This window comes from Stegodyphus dumicola, chromosome 9, assembly GCF_044657685.1.
Source record: "Stegodyphus dumicola isolate Sdum_Otavi_A_Nest chromosome 9, ASM4465768v1".
In the NCBI taxonomy this organism is placed as follows: Eukaryota; Metazoa; Arthropoda; class Arachnida; order Araneae; family Eresidae; genus Stegodyphus; species Stegodyphus dumicola.
In genome coordinates this window covers 48,865,518-48,890,224 of record NC_140776.1, presented here as the reverse complement: position 1 = coordinate 48,890,224, position 24,707 = coordinate 48,865,518, and the positions used below count along the sequence as shown (strand labels likewise).

Sequence of the window (24,707 nt, the reverse complement as noted above, 5' to 3'; positions counted from 1 at the left end):
AATCAAAATGTTCAAATACTGTAGCTCATAATTCACTTATTTTATGGACCTTCCGAGAATACGAAACAATTGTAGATCCATCTTCTATTATGTTCTTTTATTTCTTCCATTAGAATACCCAAACTTCTGTCCAGAATTCTTTCAATAAAGCATTAGTCAGTCTCTGATTCCACCAGTATTCAACCAGCTTCACTTTTTTGCTCCATAAAAATGACCTTCATCTATTTTTATAAATTTGTTTGGCTCTGATTTTACCTCTGTTTAGAAGGCTATGTGTGCAAATTTCTATCAGGTGATTATGCCAATTAGTTTTAGTTTTGCCAGCCAGATTGAGCTGTTTTTTTCCAATTGAATAGTTATTAATTCTATCACCAGCTCCAAATAACCTGATTTCAGTCATAAATGTTATTCTAGTGCTTTTAAACCGTATCATATTTTGATAAGTATCATTCACATTGCGTCACCATTGCTAATCCATTTTCAAAAAAGTCCCATAACATACCTATTAATGCACACATTTTTTAAAGGCAGGATATTGTAACTTTGAAAATGCTTCACTGCTTGCTGTTCTGTACAAAGAAGGTCCAAATTTTAATTATTGGTCCAAAATGCAAGAGAAACAGAGGATTATAGTTAATTTATATCCTTTTTCGCACAAACAAAACTGGTGAATCGAGAATAAATTGGGGTTACACAAAGCCAAAGTGAAGATCTTATGAACTTTGTGATATTGCTTATCCATTAATGGTGTTTAACTCTGCTGTTTGACAATAGTTTTTATTTGTCAACACAATTAAGGGAGGCTGGGTTGGCTATTGTCATGTATTTACTCAAAAATAGGCCCAAAACACATCAATTCTACCAGTACTAAAGTGATAAGTAGAAAGCACTATATATTTGTAGTGACTGGCTAGGTAATGTAAGCTTCCTAAAGAATGTATGCAATTTTCAAACATTAGTAAATGTTAATTGATAAATTATTTATGTGTATATATGTATAGTTATGACATTATGCAGATTTAAAAATGGATGAATAACAAAGGGAGAAAGAATGTTATGACTCATAATAAAAGTTTTGAATTAAATGTAAAATTATTAAAAATAAGCACAGCTGTTCCTTCTAACTAAATCGGAAATGAGTTGTGCCTTTCGTTAAAAGTTAGAAATCTGGTTTTGGTTGTTCAGTTTCTCTTCTGAATAACTTTTCATATTATTCCCACTTATAGATCTTATTTAATAGTTTTCAGATAGAAAATGTTATATTTTTATCATGCTTTTTAAGCATGAGAAGTCTATTATTCTTCCATTCAATACATGGTAGTTTTTCAAATTGGATGAAATTTAATCCTGGAATGACATTTGTTTTGGAAAGCAGTCTAAAAGTGAATTTTTCCTAATTCTAAATTTTAAATTGTGTGTTTCTTTGGCATAATTGGAAGTTATGTTGCCAAGTTTTGTATTTTTAGTACATTTTTGCCAAGTTTTGTATTTGAGAGAGGCTGTACATTTCAAATAATTGAATTCTTTGATGCATGGTTATTCAATTAAAATTCCCCCCCTTTATTTATAGAGTGTTTGTTGACAGTTGCAAACTACTATATAAAATAGAATCTCTCTTAGCTAGCAGTAGCAAGACCATACGAATTCCAAATAAGAGATTTTTCTAGATAATTGAATATATATTTCTAAAACTTGTGTTCATAATTTGTAATGCCATTGAAAATGCTGTATTGCAGTCAAATTTTTATTGTAATTGTAGTAATTTTTTATTCTGTCAGCCTTTATTAAATAAATAATGTCAAAAGTCATACAGATTTTTTAATTAAAAACTGTGTACATGCTTTATATTTCAGAAAAATAAATTTTAAAGAACATTTCTAAATTATTATGCCTGCTTAAGAGATTGTTGCTGAAGATTTAAAAGTTCATTGGGTATAAAATGAAGCTTCACAACAACATGTATAGCCAAAAACCTTATATATTAACCTTAACTGCTTAGCAGTCCTTTATAAACTTTCTTCCACATAACTTTGCATGCTGTCTTCATCTTCAACGTAATCATCTTTTCGATTCTTTTGTCATTATCTTGACAAAGTGTGTTAAGAACAACAGAATTGTCTACATCTGTCCAAGCCAATCTTCTAAGGAACACTATCTTTTAAATGCATGTATCAATGCATAAAAAGAGATTGGTAGCTCTTATTTATATTCTGGATAATTGATTGTTTGGACAAGACTTGTTACATTGGGCAGTAGAAGCATAACATGAATATTTTCCACATTTAAGTCCTTAGATTGTTACCTTATGGCATATTTATCTCATAGGCTTAAATTTTTGATTTAAATTTTGACCTTTAAATGTGCTGTTATTTTGATAGTGCCAGTTAATTGGATGCTGTTTATGAGAGATTTTACTGTAGATATGATCATTATTTAAAAAAGAAATAAAAAAAACATGTTCTGAGAAAAATCTTTAAAAAAAAGTGTTTTTCATACATTTTCCTGGTAAGATAATTAATTTTGTTAGAATCAATTAGTTACATCTAATTTTTTATCAAATAATACTTTTTTTTAGTCCCCTCCTGATGGTTTATCTTTCTAATCATTAAAACATATAACTCTGGTAATTCCTGTTTTGAGACATTTTATATTTATATGTCATTCCTATGAATTAATTAATTTATGTTCATTAGGTGGCCGAGTTTTTAAATGCTCCTTCTGTGATTCGTTTCTCTGTGAAGATGATCAATTTGAACATCAAGCTAGCTGTCAGTTCTTGGAATCAGAAACTCTCAAATGTAAATATATTTTGCCTTTGAATTTAAATTCAGCTGAAAATAACTGATAATTATTACTTAAAAAATATTATAATGTTTTATATTTGGGTTTGATTTTGAATATTTCAGATTGGAAATTTTATTTTATTTTTATGCTGGGTCTCAAAACATATGCATTCAATAGATATTATTAATCCTTAAAGTGTTTATGACTTTTGCAAAATGAGAGCAGTTTATTTCTTTCTGCATAATGATATTTGTCTGTTTGAAACTGGAAAAACAGTCTTTACCTGTTGGTGTGAAAGCTTATGATATTTTCATGCATGTTGGGCTAGAAATTGACTTTTTCTGCTGAACTATGCTGCCAAATAAATTTTTCTTAATGAATGAATACAGCAAAAGTCATGAATTAATCATACAAAGGGAGAGTTTAGTGTGGTTTCTTATCATGCAATGCTAATTTAATCATCAAAGGCAGAATAATTCACAGTGTTCTATAACAAACCTTCAAGTAACTGCTTGAAATATTCTGCAGGGGATAAATCATGAATTTTCTCAATCACAAGTTTCTTAGAAAACTGCATTATATATTTTTAAGTTTTGTAAATTATGCATGCATTATGTATGTATGTGCATGTAGAGTACCTTTTTTATTGAGGGGAGTACATGTCCCCATAAACATATTTTGAATCTTAGGCAAGAAAGTAAATATGTATATATATATGTTTCCCAAACCAAAAAATAAATAGTTATTTGTTATATTTTATGTAGCATAGCATATGTCATCAATAAAGAAGTTGGGTTTCATTTAAAGTGACTAGATGCACTGTCCATGGGAAAGAAATATCCTTGAGCATTGAACATGCCACTGAGATTGCTGGCTTAATCAATGATTGTTGGAGACAAACAAAAACAAATCTCTTCTAAGCCACTTGGAATATATAATTGTAATTGAATGCAGTGATTGGTCAGTCTTGTTGGTATCCTTGATGGTAGCAATGAGTGTGTATATTGTTGTTTTATATTTCTCAAAGAATGCAAATTTCATATCTACCACAACTGTTTGATTTTGTGAATGTATTACTAAGAGGGACAAGACTGGCAATATTGATAGCAATAGTTTTCATTACTAACAATCCATATGAAGTTATGACTCCTGCCTCCAAGTGCATACTTGGAGGCTACCAGTTACTCATGATGTAACTGGTAGCACATCTGGGGCAACCAAAAGTTCTGTAGTTCGAATCCTAGAAAGGATATAGCTGATTTTTCATGTTTCTCTCTTGTGCTCAACTAAAATCTGGTGAACAATAATTTATTTTCACTTGAAATTTTACTACCAGGGTTCATTTCTTTCTTCATGTTCACTCTTTAATTGGGTGAGAATATATGGAATATTCCCTGCTCCCATGCATATTTTTATGGTGTAACATGTAGCATTTCTTGCTAGTAATTAGAAGATTCATGGGTTTGAATCTTAATGACGGGTGATGTAGCTGATTTTACATGTTTCTCATTCTGAAATACCTAATAGTTATACATGTCTTCGGACATTACTCCCATGGTGTTTCCTGAGTAGCAAATAACAAGTGTTTAAGCCCCTTGGAGGACCAGCATGTGAAGAATGAAGCACAGCCATGGGACTGAACCCCCTGAAATGGAACACCACCACCGGCCCACCCATTTTCAGCAGTTAAGCCTACTTTTACAAAAAAAAAAAAAAAAAAAAATCATAGAAAATCAGCATTTTAATATAATGACTTCAATTTTTGAAGTTACGTACGTAATATACTAATTATTAATGTGCATTAATATAAAGAATATCACATTAATAGAAATAAATGAAACATGCAAAATTCTAAAATTATAACTATAAGCATGAAAACAAAATTGCAAATACGAAATGTAAACGAAAATTAAGCAATAATTATCAGTAGGTAATTAAATTCCAATTTAATAATTCTGCTGTTTGTGGAATAATTCAAAATGAGAATCGACACACAGCACAATGGCGATTTTTTTGCCGAGCAATTAAGATGCATCATGCATCGGGAAAGCTGATATCTTTCTCCTTCTGTAATAATGCTGTAAAGTTACTTTTTAATTAACCAAGAAAGTCTATTTTAAGTTTTAAAATAAATATAAAAAAGGACAACTGGTCTCTGAGATTTTCATCACGGAAGTTTGCCGACATTATAGCCGCTATAGTCAGCTAGATGCGTTTTCCTACATTCTCAAATAATAATAATAATAATAATAATAATAATAATAATAATAATATAATAAAATAAAAAATATAAATTAATAAATAAACAAATAAAATAAAAAAATAAATTAATTAAATTAAAAAATAATAAATAAATAAATAAAATAAAATAAAATAAAAAATAAAGGAAAAAGAAATCATAGAGCTGGATTTATGTTCCCTACATTCTAATAACAAAAAATGCAAAGAATAAAAACGATGACAACAAAAAAGTTAAATTCCTAACGAAATGAACAAACACGCCGGTGTCGATTTAACTTGTGAGCTGTGATTTCCAGTTTGTTTACACCAATAAATCTATCAAAACCAGAAGCACAGAACAGAAACTAATGCTTACACATGAAGGTCAAAGCCACACGACTTAACCAATATGAAAACCGTTACCATTTAGTCCCATCTACTGGGATTTAAAAATTCAAATAAATCGTTCCACATTCAACAGGGTTCGTACGGTCCTTAAAAGTCCTTAATTTTTTCAAAAATGATTTTTGGTCCTTAAAAGTCCTTAATTTTGGCCAAAATGAATAAACGTCCTTAATTTTGCTCATTTGACATTTCTTATTATTTCTAATGATTGCCATTCTATGTGTAAATTGCGATTTCTCATGAATATGGAATTAAAATTGCACGGCTCTTAACCAATCTGTTGGCGGATTTGCGTTGCAAACAATTAAAAAAAAAAAAAAAAACCAATTAGCTACCCGAACGAAAGTATCGGTGTCTGATTGGCTATTCACCCAATCTTTTGAAACAGATGTTATCCATAAATTTAGGCACATTGTGACGAAAGCGTGAAGCCGGAAGTTCTTTAAGAGGCGAAAGTGATGATGAAGGTGCTCGAGAAAAAAAAAGGGGGGATTCTGAAAATATTTGCCAAAATTAGAGCAATTCCAACCTGGAAGGCCACAACCCTTCCGACGCCAATAGGAACGAGATGCCTGGAAAGTGCATTTTCAATAAACTGTGGGTTCATCAAGCTGACTACAAAGACTGGATATTGATGGATGACAATCCTTATAAAGCTAAATGTGGTCTTTGTTTGAAACAAATTGAAATTTCTATAATGGGAGAGTCAGCGCTGAAAATTCACATGAAAATTAAGTTTCGTTTTATCATTTCAATTTGTTTTTACATGGTTTTGCTTAGCATAATTTCTGTGTTTGTTTCAATTAAGCCATAAATTAATTTTTTATCACCTTCTACGGAGTTTATTCTCTTTTTCACATACTATATGTATGGGATATCAGGATTATGAGTTTATTTCTGCATAGGGTCTGTTATCGATTTCGCAGGAAATGTGTTGGCTCCATTTCGATTTTAGGTCGCCAAGGTTAAATTCGGTAACGTTAGCCGAGGAAAAGTGAAGTTCATAAATACGTTTTGAAGCTTCAGTAGACAATTAAGTATTTGATTTAATCCTGTGCTGTTGATAGTAATGCATTATTTTTGCTAATGGCGATACAATTATTAGTTGAAAACAACTAACTAATTAAAAATTTTTTAATATTTTTAAAGCTAAAAACAACTAATTAAAACTAATTTTCCTGAATTAACTAGACGCAAAATGAACTTTCATGAATTACTAAAAAGTTATTGGGTAGAAGCTTAACTGAAAATTCCTATATATATATATATATTTATACAGTACAAAATCCGAAGTCGGGACTTCGGCGATCCCAGATTTGAGATTTTTTCGGATATTAGATCATTTTAAATCTACTAAGATGGCACGTAGAAATTATAAAATTGAAAATATGAAATCGTGATTTATGAAATAATGAAGCATTTATGATTTAAAGGGTATCAAAATTTACAAAAGAAAAGAGCTTAATATTTATATGTTTACTTTATTAAACATTTCTTTCATTGTGAGTTGTTTGATTTGTTTTCTCTGCTGATACTTTAGACTAATACTATAGACATATAATTTCTTGTTGAGTTATTAAGTTCCATTGTACAAGTCCTGTAATTGCTGTGTTGAGAATTCCGAATAACTTGTCAATCAAAATTTTTTCTCGTTCGGTAACCTGTCTGTTACTTTCTTAACTATCAGTAGCTGTATTTTCTGGATTTAGAACCATACTACAGATTTCGCCCTCCGTTAATTGATTGATGATTGGAGCATTGTCATCGCAGTGAAAAACTTCTGTTTAACTTCCCTAAATTCTGCCGCCTGGTGCGGCCATGCGAGGCGCTGGTTCTGGCTTTATGTGAATAACAAATCAGTTATTCTTAATTCAAATAGCACTAAATATAATCGTTTGTCCTATGAGTATCATTAACAAAATCTATTTTCAGCATAAGGAAAGAAATTTCTGTTAAATATCCCCTTGTCAACATTTTAGCGCATTAAACTTAAATCTGTAATCGGATAATACTCTGTTATTTGGCACCGCTGCAAGAGTCCTCACTCAAGTTGTCATCCGTTGATAAACATGCGGTGATGAAAGCAAAATACAATAAATAATGATTCGCGATTTCGGCATCAAGGATATAAAATATTAGTTGGTGTAAAATTAACAAATGTTTCGGTTTGAGATTATGCCAAGCAGATACGCAGCTATAGAGTCAAGTTACTAATCACACAAATTTATGCTAAAATAATTATTTCTTCAATAATGAGATATTTTATTTAGCGCCAAACTGAGATTAAGAATCGGGATTTCCGGCATGTTTTTTTATGTTGAGGAAAACAATCTAATGCGCATGCGTAAAGCATATCCCTTCCCTCCAAAAAAGCCTTAAAAAATTGGTTGGTGGTGGCTTTGAGGTCCGGATTTTAGATCATTCCAGATATTGGATGTCCGGATCTCGGAATTTGTACTATATATATATATATGTGTACTGTATATATATATATATATATAGTAAAAAATGTATATTTTCAATATACATTTCTTATTATATATATATATATTTCTTATTATATATATATATATATATATATATATATAGATACATTATATACATATTATATGCGATACTTAATTTTACTAATTCCTTGCATGTAATGCCCCTTTTAGCTGCAAAACATCTTTCCCTTCTCAACTGCAGAGTTTCTTCTAACAGTATCATGAATTTTGTCAAGTTAGAAGAACCATCTACTTCAGGAAAAGATGTGACTGCTAATTCAACATCAATAAGTGTAGAAAATAATAAAATAAATTCTTTTCTTTTCAAATCTGAAGTTACAGATGCAGAAATATTGTGGGCTTTTAAGTGCATCAAAAGCCACTATTCTTTTAAATTGTGCGATGATATTGGGCCTTTATTCACTAAAATGTTCCCGGATAGTTCCATTGCAAAATAGTTTTCATGTGGTGAAAAGAAATGTGCTTATATCTGTTATTTTGGTCTTGGCCCTTATTTTAAAACTTTGTTACTAAAGCATTGTAAAAATGCTGAGTTTTTTACATTACTATTTGATGAGACTCTTAATCTGACAAATCAAAAGAAGCAACTAGATATTTATGTGAGGTACTGGCATCACGAAAATAAGGTCAGAACTCAGTACCTTACTTCTGCATTTATAGGGCATGTAAAAAGTGAAATTATTTTATCCAAATTTTATGAATGTGTTGAAAAACTAGACTTGTCAAAACTCTTACAAATATCGATGGATGGTCCTGCAGTAAACTGGAAATTTTATGATTTATTGCAACAGGACTTAACAAAGGAATATAACATTCAATGCTTGACATTAGGATTTTTAAAGATTCTCCTGCAAGACGTGAACATTTTTTAAGTATATCTGAACATTTTTTAAGTATATCTTTTTAAGTATATCTATATATATTAAAAAAGCTACCTGTGAAGTTCTGCTTTTACCGATGGTTGCAAAATGTCCCAGCAGTTGAAAGAGCCATTGAAATATGGGATGACTTGCTACTGTACATTAAAGAAGTTGAAATGGGGAAGTTTAAAAAAGAATTCATCGAAATCCTTCTCAAATATTTTGGAGGCAACTAAAGATAAAACATTTCTTATAAAATTAATTTTTTTTCTCTCTCTGTCAAAAATATTATTGCCTTTCCTTGAATATTATCAAAGTGATAAACCACTTATTCACTTTTTTGCTGAAGATATCTTAAAACTTGTAAATGATTGCCTTCAGCACTTTAAAATTTTGAAACTAGAATATTCAAAAGTAACTAAAGCAGAAAATCTTTATAAATTTAATTTTAATGATCCAAATTGTTATAATGATAAAAGTAAAGTTTATTTGGGATTCATTGCTGAGCAGTTAATGAATGATAAATGCCGCAAGAAGGACATTTCACAAGCTGAAAGTTTTGCATTGAAACAAGGTCAACAATGTGTCTTAACAATAGTACAACATTTAATGTCTAAATGTCCAATAAATTATTCTCTTATTCGAAATGCATCTTTTATAGACCCGCGATTGATGGTTAAAAGTCCAGAAAAAGCCCAGATCAAAATGAAAATAGTTCTAATGGTATTAATGCAAAATAAACGTGTTTTACATGATCATTGGGATGAAATTCTGCTGCAGTTTGGAGAGTAGTTAAGACAAATTTACATGAATTTTCTACTTTTGATCCTCAAAATCTTTCTCTTGACACATTTCTCACTTCTTATTTTCATGATTTTCACTATTCAAAAGTATGGAAAATAGTGAAAATGATTCTTATCTTGTCACATGAACAGGCCTCTGTGGAAAGGGATTGTGATTATAATAGTAGTTGACTGTGTTTAAATAAATATCAAATAAGTTAATAATAATCATGTAAATCTCTAAAATAGTGACTGTTATTAGTGTAAAATACACTTATACATGTTTTAAAGAAATTATTTTCCTAATTTAATGCTATCTACTTCATAACTTGTAGGGAGTTAGTTTAATTTTCAAAATTATTTTATGGTAAGTATTAAAGTGAATTTAATAATAGTGCATAATACACACTTCTGTTAGTTTCTTAAAGTGAAATTACAAGCATGAAGTCGGTTGTATGGATAATTGCTTTATTCTATTTGTTTTTTTTGTTTTTTTTTTTTTTTTTTTGTTTGTTTGCTGATAGGTCCTTAATTTTTTCTTTGATGTTCCTTAAAAGTCCTTAATTTTCATGTAAGGAAATGTGCACGAACCCTGTTCAAGTTAAGTATATGCGACACTGGGCTGTAGAGATTGATCGGAGCTCTTCACATATACTTGTAGCTGGGCTGGTAAGAGTGGACTCTTTGTGTTGCAATGCTGGTCCTGAATGATTTAACGATTAAAATAGTGTGGTGTCTTTTTGATGAAAGATTGATGTCTAACCTCATCAAGATACAGTATTTCATTATTAGCAGGAAAAATCTATCTATTTTGAATGTTAGCAAAGAAGTGTAAAGTGAATAATGACTGTAAAAATAAAAGATACGACAGTGATGTTGTTATCTTTGCAGGGAATTATTTATTATATCATGGAGCATGAGCACTTGGATCATTTGACAAATTATGAGTTCAAAAACTTTACTGCAGAGCTTGTGAAGAATTTGGTGCTTTGGTAATGCACTGTAAAATGCAAAGCATGAATATTTCTTAACGTCATCAGTTAATGCTACAGCTGGAGCTAAATCAGATCAAATGCTTTCTATTTACAAGAAAATTGTCGAACATGAAAGAAGTTCAGCTCACTAGGCAGTTGTTTCAGTACTGGAAAGAGCAAAAAACTAAATTTTTGGGAACTGTTATGTGCTTTGGGAACTATTTAAATGTCAGTTTCCCAAAATTTTACTTCAGCATTGTTCTAATCATTGATTAGAATTGTTTATGTCAGATGTAATTGAAAAGATTTCTATTAAAGTAAACCACTTCAAATCATTTGTTGCTAAAATGTAAGCAGTATGTCATCGTAACCCTAAATACGCAAAACAGGTGAAATTTTAGGACATGGGAGGGTTTTAGATAATAGTAATGGGTTGGTTCCTGTTTTAGATGTTTTTGTTTGTTTGGTAAAATTCTGAGTGTTTAATTGCTCACTTCAAATTATTATAGCAAATAAGAATAGAAACAGAACTGAGTAAAACTTACATAAAAGATTACTATGAAAAATCGCCAATATCAATTTAATTTTAAATCTTACCTTCATTAACAGAATTTAGTATAAATTTACAAGCATTTGATATCACAGCTTATTCTGTTCATAAAAAAGCAATCAAATTAAATTATTTGATAAAAGGAAGACAAATATAGGATCTTGTTCTCTGGAAGCCTTAAAAGGAGAAAAAAAGCTTGGAATTAATAAGAGTTTCACTGAAAAATGGGGCAAGACATTTCCTAGTAAAATTCTTCTTAAGTCCAAACTTAGCAGGAAATGCTATTGGTCAAGTAAAATTTTTCCTGACAGGGAAATTGTATCCAGTAAAATTTTTCCTGACAGGGAAATTGTATCCAGTAAAATTTTATGTTAGTCTGAAAGCCTAGATAGACAGCCAGTATTTAGCAACAAAATAAAAGTATTTAGCAACAAAGGTATTGCTAAAAGTACACTCATGTCCATAAACTAAGGATAATGCAAAATCAGGCAAAGGAAGAGTTAGAAGAAAAACAAATTTGACTTATTTGTAAAGCTTATTTATTAAACAAAAGGTAAAGAGCAAAAAAAGATGCTATATGTTTGATATTATTAAAAAAATTAAGAGATTTTTTCTCCCTGGAGAAAATTAAAAAAAAAAAAAAAACTATTTACAAAAAAACAATATTACATGGTTGGTATGATTGTTAATACATTGTATGTCTCCCAGACGATGCAATATAGTCTGTACAACGCCTAGGCATGCTGAGTATCAAATTATCGATCTGATTTTGGGGGATATTACACCACTCAAAAACAATGCTCTCCGAAGTTCCGGTAGACATGTAGGAGGAGATTGACGTGCTGCAACTCGTCGGCCAAGCATGTCCCACACGTGCTCTACTGGATTCAAGTCCAGTGAGAATGCTGGCCAGTCCATACAGGTGGTATCCTCCGATTGAAGGCATTCGCTTACGATGTTTGCACGGTGAGAACGGGCGTTGTCATCCATAAACACAAATTGTGCGCCCATGGCGCCCCGAAACAAACATTCATGTTGTTCCAGAATGATGTCCCGATAGATTTGGCTTGTCATGGTTCCAATTTGAACATGCAGGTCAGTTCTGGAACCCAGAATAATTCCACCCCAAATGAGCACTCCTGCACCACCGTAACGGTGTCGTTCAATGATGTTGTCTTGGTGACAACGGGTACCTGGAGCTCTCCATATGAAAGTCCGGTGAGAATCAGACTGCAAGCTCAACCTTGACTCGTCGGAAAACATTACACAAGCCCACTGTTGCGGTGTCCACAATGCATGCTCTCTACTCCAGGCTAACCGCAGGCGACAGTGAGTTGCAGCAAGTGGAACACATCTGACAGGTCTACGAGCATATAGACCAATCTGCCCTAAGCGTCTGTACACGGTCTGCCTTGAAATTGTCGTACCAGTGGCTGAAGAGAGCTGATGAGTCAGGTCTGAGGCTGTGCTCCGCCTGTTTCTTTTGACAGTAACTGCCAAATACCGGTCCTCATTCGGCGCTGTAACTCTGGGGCAACCTGTGCTGTAACGTCTACTCACATTGCCATCATCTTGGAAGCGTTGCCAAAGCCTGGAGGTGACACTCTGAGCAATTCCAAGTTTGTCTGATACTTCCAGTTAGGTACGCCCACATTCCAGACGACCGATAATTGTACCACGTAAAAAATCCTCCAAATGCGTCCTTTGTGTCATAACTATTGGGTTATTGCACTGAAATGCTTATAAAGCGCCTGCGAACAATTTTACTTCTTTGCCTGTATTCCTTATATATCACTCTCTTACACTTTCGTCATTGAGACATACCATCGGTGTCATCTGGTTACTTCCTGAAATTTGCATATGATTCTTGAAGATGTGTGTAGTGATTTTACAGGTGATATATTTATTTTAGAGTTTGATTTCCGCGTGACTCCGAATTATCCTTAATTTATGGACATGAGTGTATTTAGCAACAAAAGTATTGCTAAAAGTATTTAGCAAAAAAAGATGCTAAAATCCCACTTTGAGCATAAGTGCTGGATTGTGAAATTTGTCCAAATACCTCCTTTAACCTTTGGAAAACAGAAATAATGTACATGTTGCAATATTTTATTATTTAACAAATAATTATATTTATTATCCTTGATATTGGAGTGGCAAAGCCATATTTATTTCATGTAACCATTGCTGAGCAATGTCAGAAATGTTTAAAATTGTTATTCTAAAACTTTTACCAGTAGTAGATATATGAAAAATTTATAGAGAAAGAAACTGTAATAGTAAGCTGGAGTGTGAAGTTGTAACAAATAGATTTGTATTTAAATTATCCATCTTCGTGAATTGAAAATCAGAAGCTCATCTGTTATTTCATTAAATACTACAGAAAAATGTTACAATGCATGAAAGATCTGAACTTTGTGATAATTAAATGCTAAGAGAAATTGAATAATACCTTTTAGAAAAGAAGATTCCACTGTCATCACTGATGCCTGTTTTAAATACAATGAAAAATGCTCTAATTTCAACAAGTAGGGGAAAAGTGACTTATCACTGGTGAATTTAATAGATTCCAACAAGAACTTTGTGTACATTTAAGCGTGCAACAAACTTATATAAAATCAGCAGGCCCTACTTAAAGTTTATTTAATAAGCCTTTAGTGTGCATTGTTTTTTAAAAGATGATATCTGGCAGTGGACACCAAAAGCAAGCAGAGAAATCAGGAAGACATTAATGAATACAACCTCATGTCAATCTGTAGGATATTTTAAACTGTATAATATGAGGATTAATGCTTATTTTTGGTACAAAGTTTTGTCCATTGACTGCATTTCTTTTTTCGATTTGCTATAAAATGGTGATTTTCTTGAGCCAAATCAAATTGAGTGTATCCCTAAATTTTGGGGGGGGGGGCGGAAAGGCACTATACGTAGATACATGCATACATATACAGTATAAAACCCTCTATTATGAACATATCAGTTCCTAAACAAATTTTCTGAACAAAAATATCTTTGATAACGAACAGTGTGTTGAGTTACAAATGCTCATGTCAGCAACAAATGATTTTCAGAGATAGTTTGTGCTAACATCTGCCACAGAATTTACAGTCAGGAAATTCTGGAAGCATCATTTTAGTATTTTCTATTACTTAACAAAATAGGACATGGAGGATATTTTTGTAATCTGTAATATTGTATCTTTAGGCAAAGCCATGAGCTTAGAAATTAACAGTGAAGATGTGGAGAAGTTAGTAGAGGAAAATAAAAATGAGCTCAATGAGAAAAAAATGAAAATTCAGGAGCAACAACAGAAGGCAATTATAGAAGACATACTTTAGGAAGAGGAAGGAGGGAAAATGATTGTAGTTCTTTGAAATTTATGCAAAGTAGATTAAGTTGCAAGAGTTTTCATATCACAATATCGTTTTGATAAAACAATAGCTAACTGGCTGCAGCAAAAACATTTTCATTGACAATGCAGTCTCACCAGGGTTGCCACGCTACCTGGAAAACCGGAAAAAATCAGGGAATTCAGAAATTGACCAAAAAATTCAGGGAAAAGTCAGGGAATTTCATACAACGATCCCACCAAAAAAGGTGAGTTTTGCGCTGACGTCGGAAAAGATCACTTTTTTGGCGAATTGTGTCATTCGGGCAGCTGGCATAGAGCCAATTTTCGCAGCTCCAATTCGATTGTCTTTTTAGAAAGGCAAAGCATGTTTCCCGCAACTTTTGGTTTCCAGTAACCTCGAGAATCGCATGTGCAGTGCTAAAGAAAGTACCTGTTCTTGTATAAAACAAAATGGGTTTAATCTGGTATACGGTACCATGAAGGTTAGAATTAAAAAAATATGTATCGTAAAGAAGGAAAACCTCTCTGCAACAGACGTGGCTCGGTTCCATCATAGCGGGAAACAGCTGTGCATGCGCGATATATCTGTCGCCAAAGCTCGAAACTGGTGTCGAATTTCGAAGGTCATGTTATCAAGAGTTCATAAAATGAATATCATATAAAATGTCTTTAAACTCTAAGGGAAAAGAAAATATTTTTTGGCGCAAGTAAATTAATTCATGGATTAGTTATTTTGAGGGGGGAAATCTACGAAAATAATTTTAAATCTAAAGTTTAAAATTATTCCGAAAAATCCAAGAAAAAACGTTCTTTGATAAAACGTTTCTTCTTGGATTTTTCGCAATAATTTAAAAACGGATTTTCGTAGTTTTCTTTTTTGTCAAAGAACGTTTCTTCTTAACACGTGTTTTTTAATTTCCTGTACACATTGCGGAGAGGGAAATTCTGGCCGTTCCGTCGTCAAATCCCTTGGCAAATTTTCCCTCCGCTTTTTACGTGACGTTCTTTGATCAGAATAATCTCCATGTATGCTACAGCGGGATTTGGCGACATGATGATGAGCAGTAAACGGGTCATTTTGTTCTTGACGACAATTTTCAAAATTATGCGAAGGCCGTATCGTATACTAGGATTTTACCGCAAAAAAATTTTCTTTTCTTTTCTTTTTAATAAATACCTTGTCAGTTTGGCAGTAAAATAAAGAAATAGTAATCAATCATCTAGGATAACCATGTAATATAACTATATTCGCTAAAATATCGTTGATTATTCTAATTAAATTTTTAAGTAATTATCTTTATTTTTATGTTATTCATATCATTTAATGTTGCTTCTTCCCTCTAAATTTATTTATCATTAGTAAATAATATTTCCAAATTTCAGGAAATTTTCTCTGGCATAATCCTGAAATTAATTCTAGTAGTATGATGACATCACGAAATTTAATGCACATATTTTTTCCTTTTGTATGCTGCGAAATAAATATAAAATACCTCAATTTAGTAAAAAAATATCATTAAATAGATTTCTTTCTTTCGTTTAGCTGCAGAATGTCTGCAAAAAAAGCCTTATTTTATTCCAGATTGGGCAGATTCTAATCTCAATCTTCAGTGGAGAAAACAACTCCTATTATAATTATATTTGTGTTTTCAAGTGTTGAGGTGCCTTTTAAGATTACACCTCACACAAATTAAATTTACCTAAAATCTAACCTAACTTTTAGCATTGCGTTGTGATTTATAAGAACCGGATTAGCCTCGTGTTGAACTGGGGATGATCATGAGTAATAATTAAATAAAACGTACACTTGTTATCCAATGTATATATCTTAAATTTTATTAAGTTTCTTAAGTGGAAAAGTAAACAAAATTATCAAACAAAGTATACCAAGAATAATTAAGAATAAATGTCCTCTGGGATTTATTGAATAATTAAGTGAATTTGCTACACAGTACAAGTAATACCATAATTAATTTACCTCTTAGCACAGCCAACATTATGCGGATAGACTGGAATTTTCTGAAAACATACCTGGAAAAGTCAGGGAATTTCATTCTCCTGTTTGAGTGGCAACCCTATCTCACTTTAGAAATATTTTTAAACTTTGACAACAACAAATCAAATTGAAAGATTTTGAGTAAAAAGGAGGCCCACTGAGTGTCAAGCAGAATCAAGTGGTGCTAATAGACAAGAAAAGTTTAAAGAAGTACCAACAAAACTTTAACCGGATGTTTATTTCAAAGGAACTCCTCATCACATTCTACTTATGCCATCTACTCACTTCCATACAGTACAGTAAAATTAAATTAAATATGCGTTATATTTTATCTGCTCAGGATCATATTTCTTTTATGTTAGATATAATTATTATCTCCTTTGGTTTTTGTGTTATGTGCGGCTGTAATCTCCTGAGTGGCATGCATGATGGGCTTTATCTGGTCATAAGATTTTTTATCACTTGAAATACAAGGTGATTATAATTAAAGTTTCAAAATACTGTAATAAAAGAACCACTGATCAGAATGATGTCAAATTTGACTATTATTCATGAAGAGGGGAAATGTGTGGCAGAAGAAAACTAAATAGTTAAGAATTTTAGCAATAGATGGTGCTGAAAGCATCAAAATATGTAAATGAAAATACCTGTCATGCACACGACTCGTTGCAGTCGTTATAAAAATGTTGGGTACACAGCTTTTCTGAGTTCACCATGACTGTCTTGATGAAGGATTATGCTTTGCTTGTAGAACTTTTTTATAAGAATGATAACTGTGCATCAGTAGCTCTGCAGAAGTTTCAGACACTAAAGGGTATGAAAAAAAGACGTTGGTCTGATGATGACCGTGGGTCTGCAGAAAAAAATTCGGAAATTCAAAAAGACAGTTTCTTTTGATATGCAATCTAGTAGAGGGAGGAAAAGAATTGATTCAACATTAGTTGAAGAAGTGGCCACAGCAGTGCAGGAGGAGTCGAGCCATGGTGTGCAACCGTGCAATGCACAGGGAATTGCCCAAACATTGGACATGCCTGTGAGCGCAGCGTGTAATGCTATCCATACAAAAATTACCCATGTGCAGGAGTTTCTTCCTGCTGAATTACCAGCAAGAGAGTCTTTTGCTTTACAATTTTTGCTCGCATGGAAGTGCACAATGAATGGCCATGGAAGATTTTGTGAACATATGAAGGCCATTTCTATTTCCAAAGCTTTGCCAATACACAGAATTCTTGAATATGGGCAGCACAAAATCCACTCGCAATTCAACTAGTAACATTTCATTCTGCAAAGGTCAGTGTGTGGTGCAGGGTTTTATGGCATTCTTTATCCACATGACTGTATTTTTTCGAGGAGACAGGTGCTTTTGATCCTGTTAACTGTAACAGGTATAGTATACAGACTCCTCTGTTAAGCAGTATTGAGGGTCTTATGCGTAAATACATCATTCCAGCTCTTGAACACTAGAGATGTATCGATGGAATCATTCTTATGCAAAATGGTACTCCTCCACACATTGATTACAAATCCAGTGAAGCAGCTGCTGAAGTGGCATTTTGGAAATGCTAGAATTATCAGCCATCATTTTCCTACAGCCTAGCCATCATGATCACCTGATCTTAATCCATATGGCTTCTGGCTATGAGACTATCTGAAAGATGTGTTCAGTGCTCTGATTGCAAACTTAGCTGAATTGACTGCGCAACACATTCTGAATGTCACCCCGGAGACACTTCGATCAGTTGTGGAGCATGTGTTTGTCAACTTCAATTTGTTACAGAAAACAATGGATGACATATAGAACATGTTTTGCACCCGCCTCATGAAAATTTAAAACTAATTTGATTGATGCTTTTTATGCAGTTTTTGGCCTCAGGACAACTAAAAACAGATTTTCTTCATCCCATGTGATACGACCTTGGCGTGGTGCAAGGGCTTACATAATTAACAGCATCGCACCTGTACAGTCATGCTCACTAAACAGTGCAGCTAGTTTAATGTGCAACTTGCACCTTAGCTGTTGTTTTAAGATTCATTTGTCATTTGCAGTCGAAGCCTTTAAAGTTGTGATGCTTAGAGCACCATCTTGAGCTAAAATTTTGAACTATTCATTATTCTTCCTCCATACGCTTTCCTCCTCCTTCTTCGATAATAATCCATTCAAATTTGATGTCATTCTGATCAGTGGTTCCTTTTTTTACAGCGTTTTTGAAACTTTAATTATAATCACCCTGTATATTACCTTATAGTTAAAAACATTTTGCTTTCTTACTTTCTTTAATGATGTAATTATAATCTTGATGAAGGGAAGTTTATGAAAACAGAATTATACAAATTTACATAATAAATGTTTTTAAATACAGATCTCCATGAACAGATCCAAAAAATATGTGCCATTCAGAGGATTAAATGAGAAATCACATGCAATCTAGGAATAGATTAATACATTTTATATTATTTCCCATGGAGAAAATACTTTTAATTTATGAACATTTCAGATGGGGAATGGCATATTTATCTTTCACATAGCCTGACCAAGGTTTTGCTGTATATGTAAGCATGTACACATGCGTATAAAAAGGTACATTAATTTGGGGTTAATTTTTTTTACAAATTGATAACCTTTTGTTAATTTTATATTGGGGTGGGAGGAGTTTCACCCTTGATTGTTTTTCAACATAGTCATCTATATTTTTAGCATAATCTGCTTTGAAGAGTTAATCCTACTCTAAATCTTTTGTTGTTTCAAAAGTTTATTTATTTACATAAAATGAATAAGACTTGAATGAATTTTATTTTTAAGCATTCTAAGAAATAATGAAGTTTTGTTACTTTCATGGATATTTCAATTGTGTTGCAACTAATTACAGTTTGGTATATTTATTATTATTTTAACTGAAATTGATGAAAAAGTATTGTAATTTTATTTAAAATTCTAATACATTATTTAGGGAATTTACAATAATTATTTTAAAGATCTTTTTGATACATATTTGTATTTGAAATTGGAAGCACTGCAATTAACCCCATTATTTAACTATTTTTACATGAAAGTTATATGTTGTAAATGTGATTTTTAATAGTATATTTATGATTTCTTTGTTTAAAATTTTATGGTAAAAAATAATTAGATTTGCAGTTTTATTACCTTTTCAAATACCGACCAATATACATTTTCGTTTTCTTTTAAATTTTATATATTTTACATATCTGCAACATTTTTTCATAAGTGAAGGTTTATCGGTTTGATTCTATTGCTTTTTATGTGTGAATTGGGTCTAATTTGATTTTATCAATTAGGTTTTATTCAAATGAAGGTTTATTAATTGCTTTATTGGTGTAACTTCCTTTTGTTTATATACATGTTAAGTATTCACTGATTTTTTTGCTAAATAATAAGTGTGTGAATTTTTATCTTTAATGCCCTTTTTGTTTTCTTTCAGGCCAATCTTGTAATAGGTTAGGCCAATATTCATGTTTGAGATGTAAGGTAAATATAGAATTTGTGTTAAAATTTTGAACTTTGTGTTATTTTCTGTAAATGTAAAAATCAGCATATATACTGGTGTATAAGAAATGAAGCTTTTGCTTTACTGTACTATTTAATGACTTATTATGTACACTGCGCAGAAAAAAGGGGGCAGTTCTATATCCCCTGTTCTACTAGGCCGATTGACGAAATTCAAATTGCGTTTTTCATGTCTCGAAAGCGCAACTTAGGATATATAATAGATTTGTATATAGCTCTAGTCTAACATAGGTATTTTGGCACAAAATCACACTTTTTCTGAAGTAACATATCAATTTTTTCCCATATTTCGATTCTATGACTCAAATTATGCCTAAATATGAAATTTTGTAAAATTTAATGCAAAATTTATGGAGAAATTCAGAAATTTATGTTGACGCTTTTTTTTTTTTTTTCAGTTTGCACCAATAATAGTTCACTTGGCAAACTTCTTAATATATGGCAACCTATTTTCCTTTCCCTTTTTACATTGTGTGTGAATGGAAAAAAGTCGCAATCATTTAAGTACTTTTCTCTTCGAATTTCATTTTAATTGTTTAAGTTCCATGGTTTCTTTCGAATAATTATTTTAAAAATTTCTATTTACCGATTCAAACTGCGTAGTTTAAATAAATGGTGCATCGATTATTTTTTTCAAATAGTTTTCTTTATAATTTAGTTTTGTCATAGTTATTATTTTAGGTAATTTTTTTAATTTTTAGACTTTTATTTTAATTGTTTGTGTTGCATTGTCTCTTCAGATAATTGTTTTAAAAGTTCTATTTATGCATCCGAACTGAGCATTTTAAATATATTTATTAATATAAATTTTCCAGAATTTGATTTTATTTATTTCAATTGCGTTTCTTTTGGAAGAATACTTTGTGACCCAGACTACGATGCATTTGAAAACTGCATATATTAAAAGAGAAAGTACAGTAAAGCACAATTAACATGCCTTTCAATGTTCCATTCAGAAAAGCTATATAAATGAGAAAGATGTATAACCCACATTGTAACTTAGGATGGCTTGCATGTATTGCTTTAAAAAGCTTTATTACTGTGCTCATTTCTTTACAGAATTTTATCATCCTACATTTAGTTTCTTAAAATGTTATTCATATTTTAAGTCAAATGTTTTATTTTTGAAATCATAAGAATCAAATGCCCTCAGGGGCTCACTTTTGTGAGTACGGGTGTGGCAATCCCGAGGTACCCTAGCCCTTCAGGGGATCATCTTCTTGGTGAGACGGGTGTCACGATCCAGGAGCCCCAGTGATCTATCCTCTTTTCCGTCTCCTCTCCTCTTTGCTGGAACTTTTCCCCTTCCCTTCTCCCTTGTGGTTTCTCTCTACGGAGTTTGGGGCTCGTCACGAGAAACTGGAACAACCCTTGCGTTCAATTTTCAAATGGCGAGAAAACTGCCCACGTGTTTGCCGTGCGTGGAGACCCGTGTCGCTGGAAAGGAGGGTCCTGGTAGTTGAGGGGCGAGGTACTGTCCCCAACACACTGCTTTGGCCTCTGCTTCAGCTAAACGGGAGGCACCTTAGTTGTCCTCACGGGTGTCAATCGGCTGGTCACTAGTCCTTGTGTCAGTGGCTTGGGGTCAAGCTCTCGGGAGTTCCTGCTTTCGGGAAAGCCGACTGTGGGGCTTCAGTTTGCGTATAGGTCCGGCTAGCCCTAACACAGGAATCTGTGTTCCCTTGTTGGGCTCCGTGGTGGGCGGGGCCGTCGGACCCGAATCTTTTCTTATTTCAATATGGCTAATTCCCAAATTTTTCTGATCAAAGACTTCGAAGTCACTCCAGTCTCTCAACCTAGTTCTGAAACGTCTACTACTAAACCAGTCACTCAACCTAGCTCTGAACCACCTACTAATAAACCAATCATTCAACCTAGTTCTGAAAAGTCTACTACTAAACCAGTCACTCAACCTAGTTCTGAAAATTCTTCAAAAAAATTACGGACAGATGCAAATAAAAAAAATCATCACAATAGTCCCCGTTTCCTAGTCATCTCTAGTCCTTCTGGCGAAATGCATAAGATGTCTCCTTTCGTAATAAATAAATACATCCAGTCTTGTATTGGTGAGCCGAGAAACATAAAGCGTCTCCGCTCCGGAGACTTGCTTATTGATACAAACTCAGCCACCCAGTCTGCTTCTTTACTTCAGATTACTAAACTTGGGCAAGCGAATGTCACTGTAACAGCACATAAGACACTGAATTATTGTCGTGGCGTAATATCGGAATTCGACCTTCTGTACGTTCCTGAAGAAGAGATCGCTTCCGAGCTATCCGACCAAAATGTCTGCGGTGCTAGGCGGATCAAGATGCGTAAGGAAGGTAAGTTGATCGATACGAAACACGTGATCCTTACCTTCAACACGCCTGATCTGCCTAAGAATATTAAGGCCGGATATTTAAATTGTCCTGTAAGACCTTATATTCCCAACTCTATGCGATGCTTCCAATGCCAGCGTTTCGGCCATTCTAAGACGTCTTGTCGTGGCAGCCTCACATGCGCCCGATGCTCACAGATTGGCCACGATTCGGAAAATTGTACCGCTGCGCCTTCGTGTATAAATTGCAAGGGTCAGCACCCAGCATTTTCACGCCTCTGCCCAAAATGGAAATCCGAAAAAGAAGTACAGACTCTTAAAGTTACCAGGAACATCTCGTATGCTGAAGCCAGAAAACTAGTTCAAAGCACACAGCTCCAATCAAACAAATCTTATGCCAGTGCAGTTAAAACAACACGTAGCATTGCCACCCAAACATCAATAGGCACGCAGACTAAACCAAATAAAATCCAACCAACCACATCCACCAAGAAAACGGAAAATGCAACTCATTTAATACAAAAAAAAGAAACAGTCATTCAAAGTAAACCTAAAATTGAAAGTCACAAAATAATTAATAAAAATAGAAGTCCCAGCAATAGCTCTTTTGACGAAATGATTTCTGAATCTGCGGATTCAGACACTATGGAAGTAGAGGAGGGTCTAGAATTTCCCAGGCATCTACTTCCACGAAAAACCAAACAAGAGCACAGAAAGAACAAAAACCAGACATAATGGCCACCCTCGTCTCATGGAACTGTCGCGGTTTCCACCGAAATTTGCTCGACATCAAAGCCATAATTAATGCTTATCATCCTGTATGCTTCGCAGTACAGGAAACAAATCTAAAACCAGAACAACAGGCAAAACTTCGGAGGTTTTCCTTCGTCAGGAAAGATAACCTTGCAGGTGAGCGTGCCAGTGGAGGTGTAGGTCTCCTCACCTCACTGGATTATCCCTCAAATGTGCTTTCTTTGACGACATCCCTCCAAGTTGTCGCTACTCAAACAAATTTTGATTTTGTTGTTACAGTCGTTTCTCTGTATTTGCCTCCAAATGAGCATATTGATCAGCAAGATTTAAATGGTCTTTTAGAGCAGCTGCCTGAGCCTTTCATCATAATAGGAGATTTTAACGGCCATAGTCCGCTCTGGGGTAGTAAGGATACTAATTGCCGAGGAAGACAAATTGAGCAGATGATCGAAGATCATAGCCTTTGTCTCCTCAATAATGGGCAAGATACTTACTTCCATGAGCCTTCAAAAACATTCCATGCTCTCGACCTTGCCATCTGTTCACCATCTCTGTTGCCTTTTTGCACTTTTAATGTGGGTAAAGATCTTTACAACAGTGATCATTATCCCATTCTTGTGTCTCTTGCACGAAGAGGAGCAAACCCCATGTCGAGATCCCCTCGATTCATACTGGACAGGGCAGACTGGGAACTCTTCTCTTCCATTGCAGAGCTCACAGATGAAATGGTAGAAGATGCGCATATCGATGACACTGTTGAAGCTGTTACTAATACTATTATTCAGGCAGCTATGCTTTCGATTCCTAGAACATCAGGAAAACTACTAAAATATTCAAAACCATGGTGGAATCGCGACTGTCATGAAGCACTGAAAAAACAGAAAAAAGCATGGGGTATTTTTCGTAGATATCCTACTCTGCGAAACCTCATAGCCTTTAAAAGAGCCAAAGCAAATGCACGAAAAGTAAGAAGGCAGAGCCAGAGGGATTCCTGGATTTCATATGTGTCGTCAATAACATCCTCCACGCCTAGCAAGCGGGTTTGGGAAAGAGTTCAAAAAGCATGCGGCATATATAAAGACCACTCACTTTCCTTTTTGGAAAAAGATGGCCGAGTGATTAGCTCCATAGAAGAAATTGCGAATACTATTGGTGAGACATTTGCTTCCGTTTCTTCCAGCAGAAACTATACACCTGCATTTCTTTCTATGAAGCAGCACTCTGAAATAAATCCCATCGCATTCAACTCTTCCAAATCTGAGCCTTACAATAGAGACTTTACTATGCTTGAATTAAGGAGTGCTTTATTGCAGACACATAGGTCTTCTCCGGGTCTTGATGGAGTGAATTATGAAATGCTAAAGCATCTGTCCTGTAAGTCACTGAATGCCCTTCTCACACTTTACAATAGAGTGTGGAAGGAGCGTTTATTTCCCAGTGCATGGAGGAGAGCTGTTGTCATTCCTATTCCTAAGCCAGGGAAAGATCCAAGGAATCCCTCCAACTATCGGCCAATTGCCCTTACGAGTTGCCTCTGCAAACTGTTTGAAAAGATGGTAAACAGCCGCCTAGTCTACTTCTTGGAAAAGAATGATATTATATCGCCTTATCAGAGTGGTTTTCGAAAGGGAAGAACAACTGTAGATAACATGCTCCTCTTAGAGACATCTATTCGAAA

The 24,707-nt window shown here is 33.5% G+C and overlaps 1 protein-coding gene across 1 annotated transcript in view; it reads left to right on the top strand.

Annotated features, from left to right (window-relative positions):
- The window catches only part of Noa36 (zinc finger protein 330 homolog Noa36), a 70,781-nt gene that overhangs the window by 27,604 nt on the left and 18,470 nt on the right, over positions 1 to 24,707 (top strand). Inside the window, exons 7-8 of the mRNA XM_035357596.2 lie at positions 2,694 to 2,798; positions 19,871 to 19,917. Coding sequence (XP_035213487.1) covers positions 2,694 to 2,798; positions 19,871 to 19,917 — 152 coding nt within the window. The remainder of the gene's footprint in view (positions 1 to 2,693; positions 2,799 to 19,870; positions 19,918 to 24,707) is intronic.